The 17,277-nt window shown below is 38.1% G+C and overlaps 1 protein-coding gene across 2 annotated transcripts in view; it reads right to left on the bottom strand.

The window, feature by feature from the left end:
* LOC102847508 (DNA-dependent protein kinase catalytic subunit-like) overlaps window positions 1-17,277 on the bottom strand; it is a 309,905-nt gene that overhangs the window by 139,597 nt on the left and 153,031 nt on the right. For both annotated transcript variants that reach the window (XM_006880417.1, XM_006880418.1), the window contains exons 40-44: window positions 16,987-17,154; window positions 12,819-12,946; window positions 5,147-5,354; window positions 4,851-5,029; window positions 2,840-3,008 (exon numbers count right to left, since the gene is read on the bottom strand). In XM_006880417.1, coding sequence (XP_006880479.1) covers window positions 2,840-3,008; window positions 4,851-5,029; window positions 5,147-5,354; window positions 12,819-12,946; window positions 16,987-17,154 — 852 coding nt within the window. The remainder of the gene's footprint in view (window positions 1-2,839; window positions 3,009-4,850; window positions 5,030-5,146; window positions 5,355-12,818; window positions 12,947-16,986; window positions 17,155-17,277) is intronic.

The raw sequence follows: 17,277 nt of genomic DNA, 5'->3' as shown, positions 1-17,277 counted from the left end.
GGAAACTATAGAAAAATCTCATTGAGTTACCATGCAAGCAAGATTCAATTGAAGATTATCCAAAAATTACTGGAACCGCACATCAGCAGAGAACTACCTGAAGTCCAGGCTGGGTTTAGAAGGGGTCGTGGTACTGGGGATATTGTAGCTGATGTTAGATGGATCTTAGCTGAAATAAGGGAATACCAGAGGAATGTATATCTGTGTTTCATTGACTATGCAAAGGCGTTTGACTGTGTGGATCATAACAAACTGTGGCTGACTCTGAGAAGAATGGGAATCCCAGAATACTTGATCGTTCTAATGTGAAACCTATACTCGGACCAGGAGGCAGTCGTCAGAACAGAGCAAGGAAACACTGCCTGGTTCAAAATAGGGAAGGGTGTATGCCAGGGCTGCATCCTATCTCCATACCTTTTCAATCTGTATGCAGAACAGATTATCCGGGAGGCTGGGCAATATGAGAAGAAATGTGGGGTCAAGATTGGTGGATGATGTATCAACAATGTGCGTTATGCAGATGACACAACCCTGCTTTCTGAAACTGAGGAGGACCTGAAGTACCTGCTGCAGAGGTCAAGGACTGCAGCCTCCAGTATGAATTGAGGCTCAATGTCAAGAAGACAAAGATTCTCACCACTGGGCCAACTGGCAGCGTCAGGATGGATGGTGAAGAGATTGAGATTGTTCACAGCTTCAGTTTGCTTGGCTCCACAGACAACACTCTTGGCACCCGAAGCCAGGAAATTAAAAGTCACATTGCCATGGGAAAGTCTGCTGTTAGGGACCTCTCCCAAGTACTGAAGAGCAAAGGTGTCTTTCTGGAGACTAAGGTGCGTCTGATACAGGCCATGGTCTTCACAATCACTTGTTATGCATCAGAGAGTTGGACAATGACCAAGGAGGATAGAAGCAGAATTGATGCCTTTGTACTGTGGTGCTGGAGAAGAGTACTGAGAGTACCATGGACTGCTAGGAAAACAAACAGATTCATTGTGGAAAGGGTTAAAGCAGGTGGCTCCTTGGAGGCAAGGATTCTGAGGCTTTGTCTAACATACTTTGGACACGTTGTGAGGAGAGACCGGTCTTGCTTGGGAGGGTGGAGGGACAGTGCAGGAGGGGAAGGCCCTCTATGAGGTGGACTGATTCAGTGACTGGGATAATCAAGATGGGAGTGTCAGAGACAGTGCGAATGGCACAGGACAGAGCAGAGTTTAGGGCTGTTGTACACAAGGTCGCTATGAGTTGTAAGCGACTTGACGGAACATAACAACAACATATATAATGTTTAATCCCTATATATGTATGTATTTATGTTCATGTGTATGAATTAATTATATATCATGTTACATGTATATGTGTATTTATTTACACATATGTGTGTGTAATATATACACAGATAAAGTAACTGGGCACTGGTTTTGCAATGGTTAAGTGTTTCAAAAGTTTAGTGGATTGAACCTTTCAGCCACCCTGTAGGAGCAAAGAGCTGTCAATCTTTCCCCATAAATATTACAGCATAGGAAACCAATGGGGCAGTTCTTGTCGGTCCCATTATGACTGAAAACTGACTTGACAAAGAACAAATGCACAGGTATGTACACTAGTATGCTCTTGTGGCGCAGTCCACAGTTAGTTGTGTTGCTAACACAAAGGCAGCATCACTGTGGCAACTTGAATCCAACAGTGGCAAAGTAGGAGAAGTATGACCAATCTCTTCCTGTACAATCTACAGATACCTATATCTATCTATCTATAGATAGACATATTCTCTATATCTATACACACACACACGCACACTGGTGGCCTAGTGTAAGAAGCTGTGTTGTAATCCCAAATGCATGTAGTTCAAATCCATTGGCTGCTTCACCAGTGAAGGATGAGCAATCTCCTCCCATTCTGTGAGGAACTGCCTGTGAAAACCAGCAGGGAGGTCAGCTATGGGTTGGTTCTAACTTGATGGTAGGTAAACCACACACACACACACACACACACACACACAGAGTATGTGCAGGTGTATGTATGTGTATGTGTTTATGTGTGTAGAAAAATAAATATGGGACCAGTGCGACACTAATGAAAAGATCAGCAATTTGAGTCTACCAGTGACTTGAAGAGAAACACATGGGCAGTGTATTTCTGAAAAGAATGACATCCTTGGGGAGTTTCCATGAGCTGAAACCAACCTGAGATTAGAAGGTTTTGGTTTATATATAGATTACACCTCAGTGTACAGAAACAAAACAGAGTCTTCACAACCGGACCACTGACTAACACCATGACAGAGAAAAGACTGACACAGTCAAGGACTTTCCTTTGAATCTACAATCAATGCCATGGAAATAGCAGTCAAGAAATCAAAGGCCCACTGCAGTGGGCAAATCTGCAACAAAAGATGTTTTCAAAGTATTAAAATGAAAAGATGCTACTTTGAATATGCCATGAACTCTCAAAGGATCAAACAGATCTGTATTAGAAGAACTTCAGCCAGAAGGCTCCTTAGAAGCAAAGATAGCAAGACTTCATCTTACATACACTGGACATGTTATCTGGAGGGACCTGTTCCTGGAGAAAAATACTATATTTGGTAAAGCAGAAGATCAGCAAAAAAGGGAATGCCTTCCAATGAGATGGGGCTATCCTCACGACTGTGTGCAACAATGGGTTCAAGTCCAGCACAACGGTGAGGATGGCAAAGCTGGGCAATGTTTTGTTCTGTTGCGCACAAGGTGGCTGTGAGCCTGAATCACCTAGACAGGAGTTAACAGAACAGCAACAACTTAAATGTCACAAATTGGAGTATAACTCTAGTTAGTATAATTTAACTTCTCAATCCTACCTTTTCTCCTTTTTCACTGAACAGAAAACCTTGGTAGAATTTCAATTCACTGAAGACACAGGAGATAACAGAAATGGCACAGTTGTATGCAGCACAGTGATAAAGTCTTCTCCTCTCCATCAGCTGATTCTCCCCTGCCATGTTCTCTGTAAATGCATCATAGCACAATCTGTAGACCAGAGTCAGAATAAAAATTAATTTTAAAATGTGAAATCCACTGCTGGAGCTCAGTAAAGAGAATGCCTTCCAGGCCAAACTCCCAGAGCATCAAACCTGTGCTGCTTACAGAGTAACAGAAGCAGGGAGAAGGTCGGTGCACAAACACAGATAGGCACGAACTTGTCACTCTCATGGCCAACGCAGTGAGCAGGGAACCACCATGTAGGAATACAAAGATGGTGACAAGCAGAGAAGAGGACACAAAGAGGGATAGTAGCCCAGTCAAGGGAGCCAGGAAGAAGATGCGTTAGGAGAAAACATCAGAGCTGAATCTTGAGCCAAAGGTCAGTCAAAGGAAGCATAATATGAAGACACTTCAAGGAGACAGGAATCACAGAAGGATGGTGGTGCAGGAGAATTAAAAGAGCTGTGTGGCACGTGATGAGAAACAGAGGCAAATTCCTTGAAGAATCGTGTTGTTGTAAGACAGGGTGGCCGACTATTTTTGAAAATAGTTTTAGTAGTACATAGCCATACTATTTCCCAACTGGCTCTTTCTAGAATAGATTTCCTCTTCTAACTAGAGACCTCAAAATGTCAGAGAAGAATGCTGAGCAGGGAGATGAGACAGTCAGGTCTGCACCAGATAGTTCCAGCAGCAGTGAAGGCAGAGCAGGGGACAACTAAGATGGAGGCTGCTGCTGAGGTTTCCAGTGAGCCCAGGAGCTACAGGAAGGGTGCGTGCTTGACAAGAAACACAGCAGCCGCAATGCAAGGTTCCAGACCAGACAGCTTAAGCCTGGTCTGGGGACATGCACACAGTCTGGAGAGATGAAGAAGAGGAAAGAATAAACTAAGTCTGTGAATTCAGAACAAGAAAGGAAAAAAAAGACATTTAAGAAATGTTACAAAGCAAACCTTAAAACCTAGAAACTAATCAGAAGTGAGCAAGAAATTGCTATTGAAATCCAAATTAACTGAGATTATACCTAAGACTATTATTTCATGATGATTATAAAATAAAAACCACAAACTTAACAACAAAACCCAACCTTGGCTGGTCTGATTACCCAGGACTCAAACTCAGGTCTATCTATGTTCTAAAACAAACAAAGTTCTGGGTTAAACAGAGGTTAATCTGGAGGCAAATACAAATGAACTCTGAAACTATCAGTGGCTTCATCTACTGCTCTAGCAAACTGCTCCAACTGGAAGCTCCTTGACAATGCATCTGCTCAAAGTTGGTGCAAAGTTAGTGAAGCCACCTCCCAGGCTTCGGCAGGCAGAGGAAGTGTCTGTCCACAGTGCCTAGGACATGTAAGCTGCCCCTAATTTTGATGGCTCAGGAGCTTTTCTACAGGTCTGGTGTGCTAACTTTGACTTCACAAAGATACTTCCATGTGTTCAGCTGCAAAAGATACTGTAACTCTGAGTCTTTGCTTGAGTTAAGCTACTGCAAAGTCTGTGATTTTTATGAGTGATGTAAAGTAGGGGTCATCAGAGAAATAAAAATATTGTCCCTGAATCTGTCTAATTAGGAAAAGAATTTGAATCTTGATGTATGAGCCTTTTGAGTATGATATAAATCTTTGGACCTTATGCTCTAAGATCAACTTAGTAGTAAAGATCTTAGAAACTTAACTATAACAGAAATGTCTTAACATGAAGGGAAATGCAAGTTACAAAGAGTGTCTGATTAGACATTATGATTAATTACATTGATAAATTACAATTAATGTTATAACACAAAATGTCTTGGAAATGAATGAAAATAAAATATAATTTATAAACTTTCAGTCAACTAAAATAAATTTCACAAAATTAACAAATATAAAGTAAAATAAAATCTTACTTAATAAGTGTCTTTGTAAGTTCACTTCCTTCCGTAATACATGAGCCATGGAAAATCTGGTTGATTTTTGATTCCTTAGAGTGAACATCATCTTTTGGAAGGCGAGAATACATCACATCTAGCATCTTATAATATCCCATTTTCTTGGTGATTTGAGTATCAAAAGTAGAGTCATTTAACTAAGAAAAGGTAACAAATTATAATTTATTTTTACAAAACATAAGAAATCTGGGTAATTGGATCATGGTCAGGGAGATTTAGCAACTGCTATTACAATTATAATAGATCTGTGATACCTTTACAAACCTGGACTTCAACACCTCAATGGCATCCACAACAATCTTGCTAAAAAACTCTCTCAAAGCACTCAGAGTACAGTGTGAGAGCAGAGTAAGTAGTGAGCGATCTACAAATGCCTGGCGGGTAGCACTGGAGAGCAAGTCCTCCCTCCTGAACATTGTGTACACACTCTCTAGAAGAGCCACCTGTGTGGCACATGACGTCCTAGGAAAAAGAGAAAAACCATGTGAACATTCATGCTTTCAACAAATATTTTATCAGTGCAGCAATTATCAATGAAAACAACTTTAAAAATTAGATACGACAAATATCATAAAATGCAAACTGTACAAAATTTTTATCATTTTAATTCATTCTTTACATTAAAGTTAGGTATTAGGAAGGGCTTTTTCATTTACACTTTAATTTGGTCTTTTTTTCACCATCATTGAACATTCTTTTATTGTAAATGATCTATATACAGAAATACGGAAATTTGTAAACTTTTAAAAGTGAATAGCATTTTATAAACATATGAAAAAAACCAGAAAATTTTATGACCATAGAATTTACTGAAAATATCTGAGAATATTTAATGTACACTCACATAAATGACTTTCCCACAAACCTCATATAAAAAAATAAGAATGGCATTTAGTTCAATATTACTGGCTTTACTACAGACAATGAAATTGTTAGGTTTTTTTTTTTTATTGTTTCATGTTGGTGCTGGATCAAATTTGATTTTGCTTGGAGAAGATCTGAAAGACCATGAATCTTGTCATGAGGAAAATAAAATTTCCAGAACCCAAAAATCATGTACTATGATTTAAAAATTCTAGTCGCTTCCTAGTAATAAAATATCATTCCCATTTCCTATAAAGGGAAACAACTATTTGATTTTCTTATCTGGAAAATAGTATACTTAAGTGATCAAGATAAAATCTAAATTTACAAGAAAGTGAGCCTAACTAAGAAAGCCAGAACTAGTTAAAAGAATAATGGGGCAGAGAGTGGGGTAGGGAGAAAGGCTAGGGACTAAATGATCTTTAATCTCGTTTCAGTTCTAAAATCTCAAATATGCACCTAAATGACAGTGCTGGTGAAGAATACTGAATATATATGAGACCATCAGAACAAACACAGCTCTCTTAAAAGATGTACAGAAAGGACCAGAAAGGTCCTTAGAAGTGAGCAAGTGAGATTTTGTTCCATTGTACATATGAATACCTGGAGAAGCAGATGTTCACAATGAAAGCCTGGCAAAGTGATGGATTGATACAATGGCTGCAAACATACATACAAGGCTCAAACATACAAGAGATGGTGAGGACGCTGCAGGCCTGGGCAGTGATTCGCTTTATTGTTCAAAAGGTCTGAGGGCTACTAACAGCAACAAAAGAATAATCTATATGCAGAACAGATCATTTGGGAGGCTGGAATGAGGAGGAATGTGGCATCAGGATTGGAGGAAGACTCATCAACATCCTGTGTTATGCAGATGACACAATCTTGTATGCTGAAACTAAGGAGGACCTGAAGTCTTTGCTACAGAAGGTCAAGGACTGTAGTCTTCAATATGGATTGAAGCTCAACATCAAGAAGACAAAGATTCTCATCACTGGGCCAACTGGAAGCTTCATGATAGACTGAAAAGAGACTGAGATTTTTTAACAAACTCAGCTTGTTCGGCTCTACAATCAACACTTTTGTTACTAGCAGTCAGGAAATCAAAAGATGAATTCCATTAGGTAAATCTGCTGAAAGGAACCTTTCCAGAGTACTGAGAATCAATGATGAAGGTTTAGAGACTAAGGTGCACTTGATCCAGTCCATGGTCTTCACAATTACTTGCTATGCCTCAGAGAGCTGGATAAATAATGATAAAGGATGACAGAAGAAGAAATGAGGCCTTTGAGTTGTAGTGCTGGAGAAGATTCTTAGACGTATTATGGACCACCAAGAAAATAAATAGGTCTGTCTTTGAGAGGGTGAAACCAAGTTTCTCTTTGAAGGCTAGGATTTTGAAGCTCCATCTTTCATACTTTGGGCATGTGGCCAGAAGGAATCAATCCTTGGAGAAGAACATTATGCTTGGAATGGTGGAGAAACAGTGCAGAGGAAGATCCTGGATAAGATGGATTAATACAGTAATTAGGGCAATGGGGACAGATGTGTCAGAGTCAATGAGATTGGCTCAAAATAGAGGTTTCAGAGATATTGCATATTGGTAGCTGAGTCACAGGCGACTTGACGGCACATAACAATAACATACAACAATTACATAAAATACTTTTTTCAAATGTACACAGAATATTCTTTTTTTTTAAAAAAACTGTTTTAGTACAGATTTTCTGCTAGTCTAAGAAATAAGTTGTAAGGGACTCAAAATATGACTGGAGAAAGGCTATCTCTGCAAAGCTGTAGCAATGAGTTTAAGGACAGCTGACATTGTGAGGATGGCACAGGATCAGGCTGGGTTTCATTCTAGAGAACTTAAGTTCAAGAAACCTGACAATCACAAAGTGGTCTATCCTATGCAGGATGTGGTAAGCCATTCCCAGAGGGCCTTTCTTCAAATTTAACAAATGCAGGACATGATAGCCTTTGACCAAGGCATCTCAATGCATAACATTATTGAAAGTCTACTGTTTAATGGATCTCCAGCAACAAATAAACTTGAGAAAGAATATTTCATCAGAAAAATTTGTTCCACCCTTGTCCTGTGATCACCCTGAAAAACACGTATGTTTGCAATTATGTAGTTTGAATTAATCCTGCAATTCTATCTTTGCCATCCACCAAGTTTGTGGATTGTGATAGTCTACCTTCAACTCCATTGTCTTTTGTTCAGCCAATCACAATTCTGCAAATTGATTTTCTGCCTTAACTGAGGAAGTGTGCTGGTCACTTGCTTGTCCACAAGAAGAGTCATTATTATGTGGATTTGGATATTTCTATACCACCTCTGGAATAAATTGTGTTAGCCTTATATTCTAGGACATCTTCCAAATTTGTTGGCAATAGACAATTGAGCGCAAGTGTTGCAGCTGTTTATTAAAGCACGTCAGTAGGCATTCCTTCCATTCCGAGCACCGTAATTTTCACCAACACCTGTAGTGTATCTTGACCTTCTTACTTCAGCATCATCAGTTTTTTTATCACATGCTCTGGTAATGGTTGGATGCTGACCAATTCTTTTGGTACAATGACAGTATTCTTTCCATCTTCTTTTGATGCTTCCTGAGTTGTTATTCAATACTTTATCAGTTGAATCCTTCAACTTTGCATCTGTAGGCTTTCCCTGCCCCTCACCTCTCCCCTAGTTTATTCAGCATGAGTGTGTTTCTCTCCTTTGCTGCTTTTTAAAAAAAAATTATTTGTGTGTGTGTGTGTGTGTGTGTGTGTGTCTACCGTCAAATCAGATCTCACTGGTACAGGAGGAGATTGTCCCTCCTTCTCCAACAGAGCATCTGGTGTATTCAAACCACGTACCACTGGTATTGCAGTGCAGCTTCTTGCCACTAGAGCGCCCTCAAAAGGATTAATAAGCTTTCTCTTTCTTTTCTTTTTTTAAATTATTTTTTGTGCCTATACCTTCAAATCAGATCTGACTGGTAAAGGAGGAGATTGTCCTCCCTTCTCCAGTAGAGCATCTTGTAGATTTGAACCACATATCTCTGGGATTGTCTCCTTTGCGTTCTAACTCCAGTTCCTTGAACATTATATTAATCTTCTTGAGCTGCCCTCAGAGATCCTGTCAGCTCTCCTACTTCAGCATCTCTTCCTTTCACTTTAGCTATTCTACACTCAAAAGCATGTTTCATGTCTTTTGTCCATTTTGTAGTTGGGTTATCAGTTATCTTCTTGTGGAGCCCCAGGGGTATTCTTCAAACATTTATTATGAGACCCCTGTCTGAAATGGTATTGCCAAATGTTTGTTCCCGTTGGTAGGCTTTCTTTTCACTCTATTGGAAAAAGGTTTTTTTATGAGCACAAAGTTTTGACCCTTACAGGGTCCCATTCATCAGTTTTATCCTCTCCAGGTTGTGCATTTCACACTTCTCACAGAGGAAGACATTCAAGAGGCCAATATGAAAAAAATGCTCAAAATCACTGGTAATAAAAGAAATGCAAATCAAAATCACAATTAGCAGAGGCAGTAGCAGAGGCAAACTTTAGAAGGGCAGCAAACAATGAATGTTGCAGAAGATTGTATATAGAGAGAAAATCTTATACATTGTTGGTGGGATTGTAAAATTGTGCAACAACTCTGGAAGACAGTGTGGCATTTCCTCAAAAAGTTGAACACAGAAATTCCTATAACCCAGCTATTCCACTACTAGGAATACGACCCAAGGAAATTAGAACTGAGACACAAATGGAGATTTGTACACAAATCATAGCAGTGTTATTCTCCATGGCAAGAAAATGGAAACAGCCCAAATGTTCAACCACAACCCAATGGATTGAGAAATTGTAGTATAATGACAACAATGGAATACTACGCAGCACTCAGAAGCAATGATTTAGAAAAATACTACATAACTTGGGAGGCTAGAGAGCATTATGCTGAGTGAACTAACTCAGTCTCATAAAGACAAATACTGCATAAGGCCATTATTGTAAAAATAGAAGGATAACTAGTAAAACATATACAGGAACCTAAGATGGGGAGAAGGGGAAGTGAAGGGCTAATAATGGGTAGGGGTGAAACTACTGTACTGCAGTTTGGTGGGAGGGGGGAAGGATCTGAGTGAAAAGACAGGGTAATGACAGGCAAGGTCCAATGGTGAATGATTTTATAATGTATGAAAATGATTGTATGAAACACAATGCGAATGAATAATAGTGTGAAATACAATATATATAAACTTGGGGTGGGGGGAAACCCAAACCTAATGCAGGGGAATGACCGTACAAAACATAATGTGAATAAAGAATAGTGTGAAGCACAATGTATACAAACTTTGTAAGCAAACCAATACAAAATAAAAAATTTAAAAAATAGAAAAAAGTATGTGCGGGGTGGGGGAGGGGATTGTGTACCAATGAAGGATGTCTTTTGCTTTTCAAGGAGAGGAACGAACTGGGGAGAAAAATGCAACAATGAATGAATGGAATTCCAAAATCTCTGTAGATGTTCACTGAAATTAATAATAATAACAAAATTTTTAAAAAATAGAAAAAAGTACATGTCAGTCTCTTCTTACATGGATTTATTTTTTAATTTTTAAAAACTTATGCTTTATTCATATACATTTTTTATGTTCTCTCCCTTTAACCACCGAATGCTCTGACTTCCGCCTTGTTTTTCTGTCTTTTTGTTTTAGTACGTTTTGGTGTTATTTACATGTGATGTTCTTGATGTCATCCAGCAACACACTGATTTTCTGTCATCACTGTTCAGTGTATTCTTGGGATACTCCACATTCAGATGAAACACATTCAAAGTTCTACCACACCTGTCCTGGATGGTTATACCTCACCTACCTTACACAGTTACATCTTGCCTATCCTGGATGGTAACATCTTGCCTAACCCTGCATTGTTACACCTCGCATATTCTGGAATTTTCATTTCTACTTTTTTCAGCGTCAACCTGAATTTGTATATCAGCAATGAATTTGACTGTCTGCAGTCAAACTACAGCCCTGTTCACAATGATACTGCAATTTTCGAGCCTAGTTCAACATAGGCAGTCAATCCACATATATAGTCATTGTTTAGGTTTTAAAAATAAGTATTTGCAAGTCTGTGAATATTACCTATCACTGACAGCATTTTATTTCACAATAGTCTAATATGTTCTTTTTGGCAGTGACTGAGATGCTATTCCTCTTCAATTTTCAATTTGTCACTCTTGGCTTAATAGACCCTATGACTGTTCAACTCAAAATGGACAATCCATTCAATTTCAGCTTACTAATCTCTAGGAAATAAATTTTTATGGGTCTCTTCAGTTTTTGACAATTTTCAACTTTCCTAGACTCATAATTCATATGTTCTGCTTAAGGAAGCCCTAAGGCCCAGTCGATAGCAAGTTGTGCCCCAAAGCAAAGGCTGATTGTCTCTACAGTCAGAACCCCGCAGAGACTCTAGTGTGACTTGCAGTCCCGGAAATCTGATGAGGGACTGCTGTGAGTCAGAAGTAACTTGACGGCAAGGAGTGTGGGAGTCTTGTAATCTTCTGATCATTAATGGATGTTTGCAGCTATTTCTCCTCTTTTGTGCACTTAGCAGATGAAAGTCTTGAAAGTTTCACTCCATTCACATTACGAAGGTTGACTCTACTTTGAAGCAGTGTCTCTCCACCAGTTGAATTTTAATGACCTGTCAATCTGAAGAAGTAGTTCACCAGGCCTAGTCTATCTTAGTGTGAAAGCTCCACGTAAACTTGTTCATCATAGATTGTCCTGCTGCCATTTGAAAAAACCCGTGACATAGTGTCTAACATTACAACATTCAAGCCACTACAGAACAACAAACGGCAGGGAAACGTATTCTACAGCTGGTTAATTATGGTTTTTGGAAATTATCAGTAAAAAAAGGAATGCATTATTGACTTACTACATCATAGTTGATCTCAAAAACATTATGCACACTAAAGAAACCAGATATAAAGGATCACATATATTAATATTTCATTTACATGAGATGTCTAGAAAAGGCAAATATGTAAATGCAGAAAATACGTAAATATAGAAAACAGTTTACTGATCACCTATAACTGATACTTAGTGTTTTGTGTGCCATAGAGTCAGAACCAACCCAAAGCTAACTCTCCAGCAGGTTTTCAGAGGCAGTAAATCACATGGAGGTAGAGAGCCCATCCTTCTTGGACAGAGGAGCTGGTGAATTTGAACCTTGTGTCTTTGGGGCTGCAGCACAGTTTTTTACAAGGGACTGGAGTCTGGGGTTTTATTCCCATATTTTATTAATCAGTCCTACCAAAATTTAAACTTGTGTCTATCTGAGCTTAAACTTTACTGTTTGTAAGATATACAAACGCTAGAGAAACAATAATAGTTAAATAATAAAAGTTAAATAATAAAAACCGGAAGAAATCTAATACATCCAGACGGTATTATTACAAGACAAGTAAGAGGCTTTGCCATGCCTGGACCTTGTTTAGATCTGAACACCAACAATCCAAGAGTGTATGAACACATTTGAGACAACGGAGAAAATTTGAAGGTGGAATTACAGGTAGTATTTTTCATTAGATAATTACCGCATCCAAAATTATATCACTTTCTATTGGTGCATGGAGTAATACTTACAGGTGAAATGTGATGGTGTAAGAAACTTGCTTTAAATTAACAGCAAAAAGAGAAAAGAGACAAGAGACAAGATAAGAAAAGATAAAGATATTTGGAAAAAGATATTGGGATAAAGATAAAAGATATTGAGAAAGAAAAGATACTGGGAATCTGCTGGCCTAAGCAGCAGCTGGGAAGATGGATAATTTAGCTCTAAACTTTGAGGACAATTGAAAATTTTCTTGACAAAGTTTTTCCATTTTTTTTTTTAAGGAAGAAGAAAAACAGAGCAATTTAAAACTAAAATATTTCATCTTAAGATAGCAAAGGTTGATTGTAATTGCCACTCAACTTCCCAAAACAGAAAAGACTATCTATTCTGAAAATAAAACGTTCAGGATGTTGGAACTCTGATAGCATGACTTACCTACTGGCAACCCTTTTAAAAGTGGATTGAAATAATTCTTCCATAACATGTTGCTGTTCTCGACAAAGAATTTCGGTCATCAACTGTAGTAACATAGGACTCTGAGATAATTCCAATGCATCTAGAAACTAACAAACAAATAAATATTACTGATAAAAAAATTATTTGATTGACTTTTTTTTTAAGATCTTCATTATAAAAGCTATGGTAGTGGTCTGAATTCACCAGCTACTCCGCATGAGAAAGATGAGCAATCAACTCCAGTGTCATTTACAACACGAAATACCTGCTGGAAGGTCAGCTATGAGTTAATTTTGACTGGACAACAGTGATAGAAAAATATAAAATAGCCAAAACAATAATTTCATCTTAATTCTTTCCTTAACAAACAATAAATGTTCCTATTTATGGCATTTTTGCATATAAGATGAATGCTTGTTATGTAATAATAATCATTAAAGATTTGAATTTTGATGCTTTTAAAAAATTATTCATTTATATATATTTTTTATTAATTTTAATGAAAATTTACATAGACATAGGGTTTCCAGTCGTTCATTGTTGCACTTTTCTCCCTGCCCACTCCCTCCACCTAATTCATTCCTCTCCTTGAAAGGAAAAAAAAATTCTTCCATTGTTATGAAATCCCTCCCCAAGTACACTCCACTTTGCAGCCTTCACTCTGGATTTCTGTAATGACAAGAATACCCATTCATACATCATTTTTAAACAGTTCTCTCTCTCATATGTTTCAATGCAGTATATGTCATTCCTCCCCTCCTTTTCTATCTTCCCTCAATCTTGATGTCAGTCACGTTTTACAACAGCGGCCCTCTGCAATATTTGTCCTTTTGTGACTGAGATATTTCACTCAGCATAATGTCCTCCAGGGTCATCCATTTTGCATAATATTTCATGAGTTCCGAGCTTCTCTATCCATTCGTTTGTTGATGGGTACTTGGGTTGTTTCCAGCTCTTTGCTATCACGAACAAAGTCGCAATAAACACGGGTGTGTACATATCTGCTTGGGTGGCAGTTATGGTTTCTTTAGGGTAAATTGCCAGTAGTGGAATTGCTGGGTCAAATGGTATTTCTGTTTGCAACACAGCTTCTTCAAAGTCCAAGCTCCTGTAGAGATAGCCTACACTGTGTTTGCACAGACGTATACTCATTCTCCCATCTATCTTCACAATGTCTGTCCTACTCTCCAGAGAGACGTCCAATTTTATTTTCAGTCTAAGTTTGGTTCAGTTTTTTCTTTGAAATACGAATACATTTTTTTTTCTCTCATAAATATAGTATATTATCTTGTCTTTGAAGTTAGTCTGTACAGTTTTTTCTGATTCTTTTAAAATTATGACTTAAATGAAAAAAATTATGACTTAAATGCAGATGTACAAAGCAAACTAATTTCCATTCAGCCATTTATATACAAACAATTTTATAGAATTAATCACCACATTGTAACCATACTCTTTCTCTTGAGTCCATTTTTTATCTTTCTACCTTATGCCTTCTTGATTTCTGAACTTTATCTATGGGCAAATGCTTTTGAATGATGTCTGCTAAGGTCTGACCATCTCTCTAGTGTTACTGTTCACCTACTGTTTCGATTAAAGTTAAGCCACAGGATGAGTTTACTTTCAGCCTCAAAGGATGATTAATGGTCCTAATTCTTGTGGTTTCACTATTATTATACTATTAAAACAAAAAGTTGTTTTTACATGCTTTCGAGAAAGAACCTACTCATACTTGACCCTCCAGTGGGTTTTTGGAGGTTAGAAATCACATTGGGAGGCTCTGGTGGCCTGGTAGTAAGGAGGAGCTGTGTTGCCAAGCCAAAGGTACAGAGTTCAAATCCACCAGCTGCTTCACCTAAGTAAGATGGGCAATCTCTTCCTGGGTAATTTATTGCCTCTGAAAACACACATGGGGGTCAGCTATGAGTCTGCTCTGACTAAAAGGCAATGAACAACAACACATAACATCAGAGAAACTACTCATTTTCTCTTCTGGAGCTGCTGGTGGATTCCAATTGCTAGTGGGGCACCAACTCTGGTTTAGCAGCGCAACCCAAATCCAAATCACTTGCTCCATGTATCCAATGGATACAAAGGTTTGAAGCCTTAATTTCATTTGCATTCCTAACAATGTCTTCAGAGTTTTTCTGACCATTCAGTCAATACACCAGGCTCACATACTGTTGGTATGTCCTTGGAGAAAACCATCATCCTGGTGTAATGATGATACATACTTATACATATATATATAGAAGATTTCAAAGGACAGCTGGGGAAGACAAAGCAAAGTATGAAAATAAAATGGGCATTTTTTAAATTGGGTTATTTACCTTTATACTGCTGTGGTGCCTGAGTATTTTATAAATTCTAGATGTAAGTCCCTTATCTGACATGTATTACCAAATACTTTTTCCCAATCTGTGGTCTCCCTTTTTACCCTGTTGGAGAAGTTTTTGAATGTGCCTAGAGATTTTATTCTTAGGAGGTTCCATTCATCTATTTTATCCTTTCCTCAGGATATGAACCGACACGTCACCAAAGAAGGCATTCAGATGGCCAACAAACACATGAAGAAATGTTCAAAATTCCAGCTCCAAGAGAGATGCAAATCAAAACAACTATGAGATATCATCTCACCCCAGTAAGAATAGCAAATATTAGCAGAACAGCAAAATCAAATGCTGGCAAGGTTGTGGAAAAACTGGAATCCTTATTCACTCCTGGTGGGAGTGTAAAATGGTGCAACCACTATGAAAGGCTGCACGGCACTTTCTCAAAAAGTTGCAAATAAAAATACCATTTGACCCAGCAATTCTACTACTGGCAATTTATGTACACACCCATGTTTACTGAGACTTTGTTCGTGATAGCAAAGAGCTGGAAACAACCCAAGTACCCATCAACAAACGAATGGATAGCGAAGCTCTGGTATAGTCACACAATGGAATACTATGCCGCATTGAAAAACAAGGAACTCATGAAATATTATGCAAAATGGATACCCCTGGAGGACATTATGCTGAGTGAAATATCTCAGTCACAAAAGGACAAATATTGCATAGGGCCACTGTTGTAAAATGGGACTGACATCAAGATTGAGGGAAGACAGAAAAGGAGGGGAGGAATGACATATACTGCATTGAAACATATGAGGGAGAGAACCATTTAAAAGTGATATATGAATGGGTATTCTTGTCATTACAGAAATCCACAGTGAAGGCAGCATAGTGGAGTGGACTTGGGGGGAGGGATTGCACAACAATGAAAGAGTTTTTCTTTTCAAGGAGAAGAGTGAATTGGGGGGAGGGAGAGGGTAGGGAGAAAAGTACAACTGAATGACTGGAAACCCTAAGTCTCTGTAAACTTTCATAAAAATTTATTTAAAAAATTTAAAAAAAAATGTACAAAGAGCTAGAGTCAGAAAATCAAAAGGGCCGAACTTGACTGACATTTCTTAAGCTTGTTGTTGTTGTTGTTATGTGCCATCGAGTCATTTCCAACTCATAGCGACCCTATGCACAACAGCCCTAAACCCTGCTCTATCCTGCGCCAACTAACTAAAAAAGAAATTCAAGCCTCAAGTTGTAATACTTGAGTATGCTGCGGGAGCTCTTATAACCTGGTGGCAAGAAGCTGTACTGCAATCTTGAAGGAATATGGTTTGATGCCACCCGCTGCTCTATGGGAGAAAGACGGCGAATTTCCTCCTGTGCTATTAACTGCCTCTGAAAACCCAATGATGTTCAGCTATGGGTTAGTTCCAACTCTATGGTATACAAAAACAACATGTGTGTGTATATATATATATATATGCAGCAAATGAATTGCATGTGCTGACAGAGATGGCCACCTTAAGAGAATTAAAAGGAGTTATTAAAGTTAGGATATTTTTCTGATTCTACGTATTTCATCCACTTGATTTCATTAAAATATGCAACAAACAAACAAACAAACAAACAAATTTCAGTGTTTTAGTTGCATAGTAAAGTAGTCAGGGGTGGGGGGACTGTGTAACAATGAAAAAACTTTTTCCCAGGAAAGAAATGAACCAGAGGAAGCAGGGACACGGAGGAAAATGTGCGACAATAAATGAATGGAAATCCAAGTTCTTTATAATCTTTCTTTAAAATCTAAAAAAAGAACTAACCTTTTTCATGCAGTCCACATAGTTATTATAACGGAGTGTTCCTTGAGGAAATTCTTCAGACTTCATAGGAAAATTAGAAACCACAAGCCTTTCAAGAATATGCTTAAGATCTTCAAGCCTTCCTCCAGTAAGATTTGTAAAGAATGGAAGAATAATTATAGCTTGACTCTGTGGAGTGATGCAGACATGTGAAAGTGAAATAATTGTACTATACTGAGCTCATACAGTATATAAAATTATGTTGTTGTTGTTGTTGTTATGTACCATCGAGTCATTTGCGACTCATAGCGA

Source organism: Elephantulus edwardii, unplaced genomic scaffold, assembly GCF_000299155.1.
Source record: "Elephantulus edwardii isolate Elephantulus edwardi_28Jun2011 unplaced genomic scaffold, EleEdw1.0 scaffold00008, whole genome shotgun sequence".
NCBI lineage: Eukaryota > Metazoa > Chordata > Mammalia > Macroscelidea > Macroscelididae > Elephantulus > Elephantulus edwardii.
This window is presented reverse-complemented; position numbering and strand designations above follow the sequence as displayed.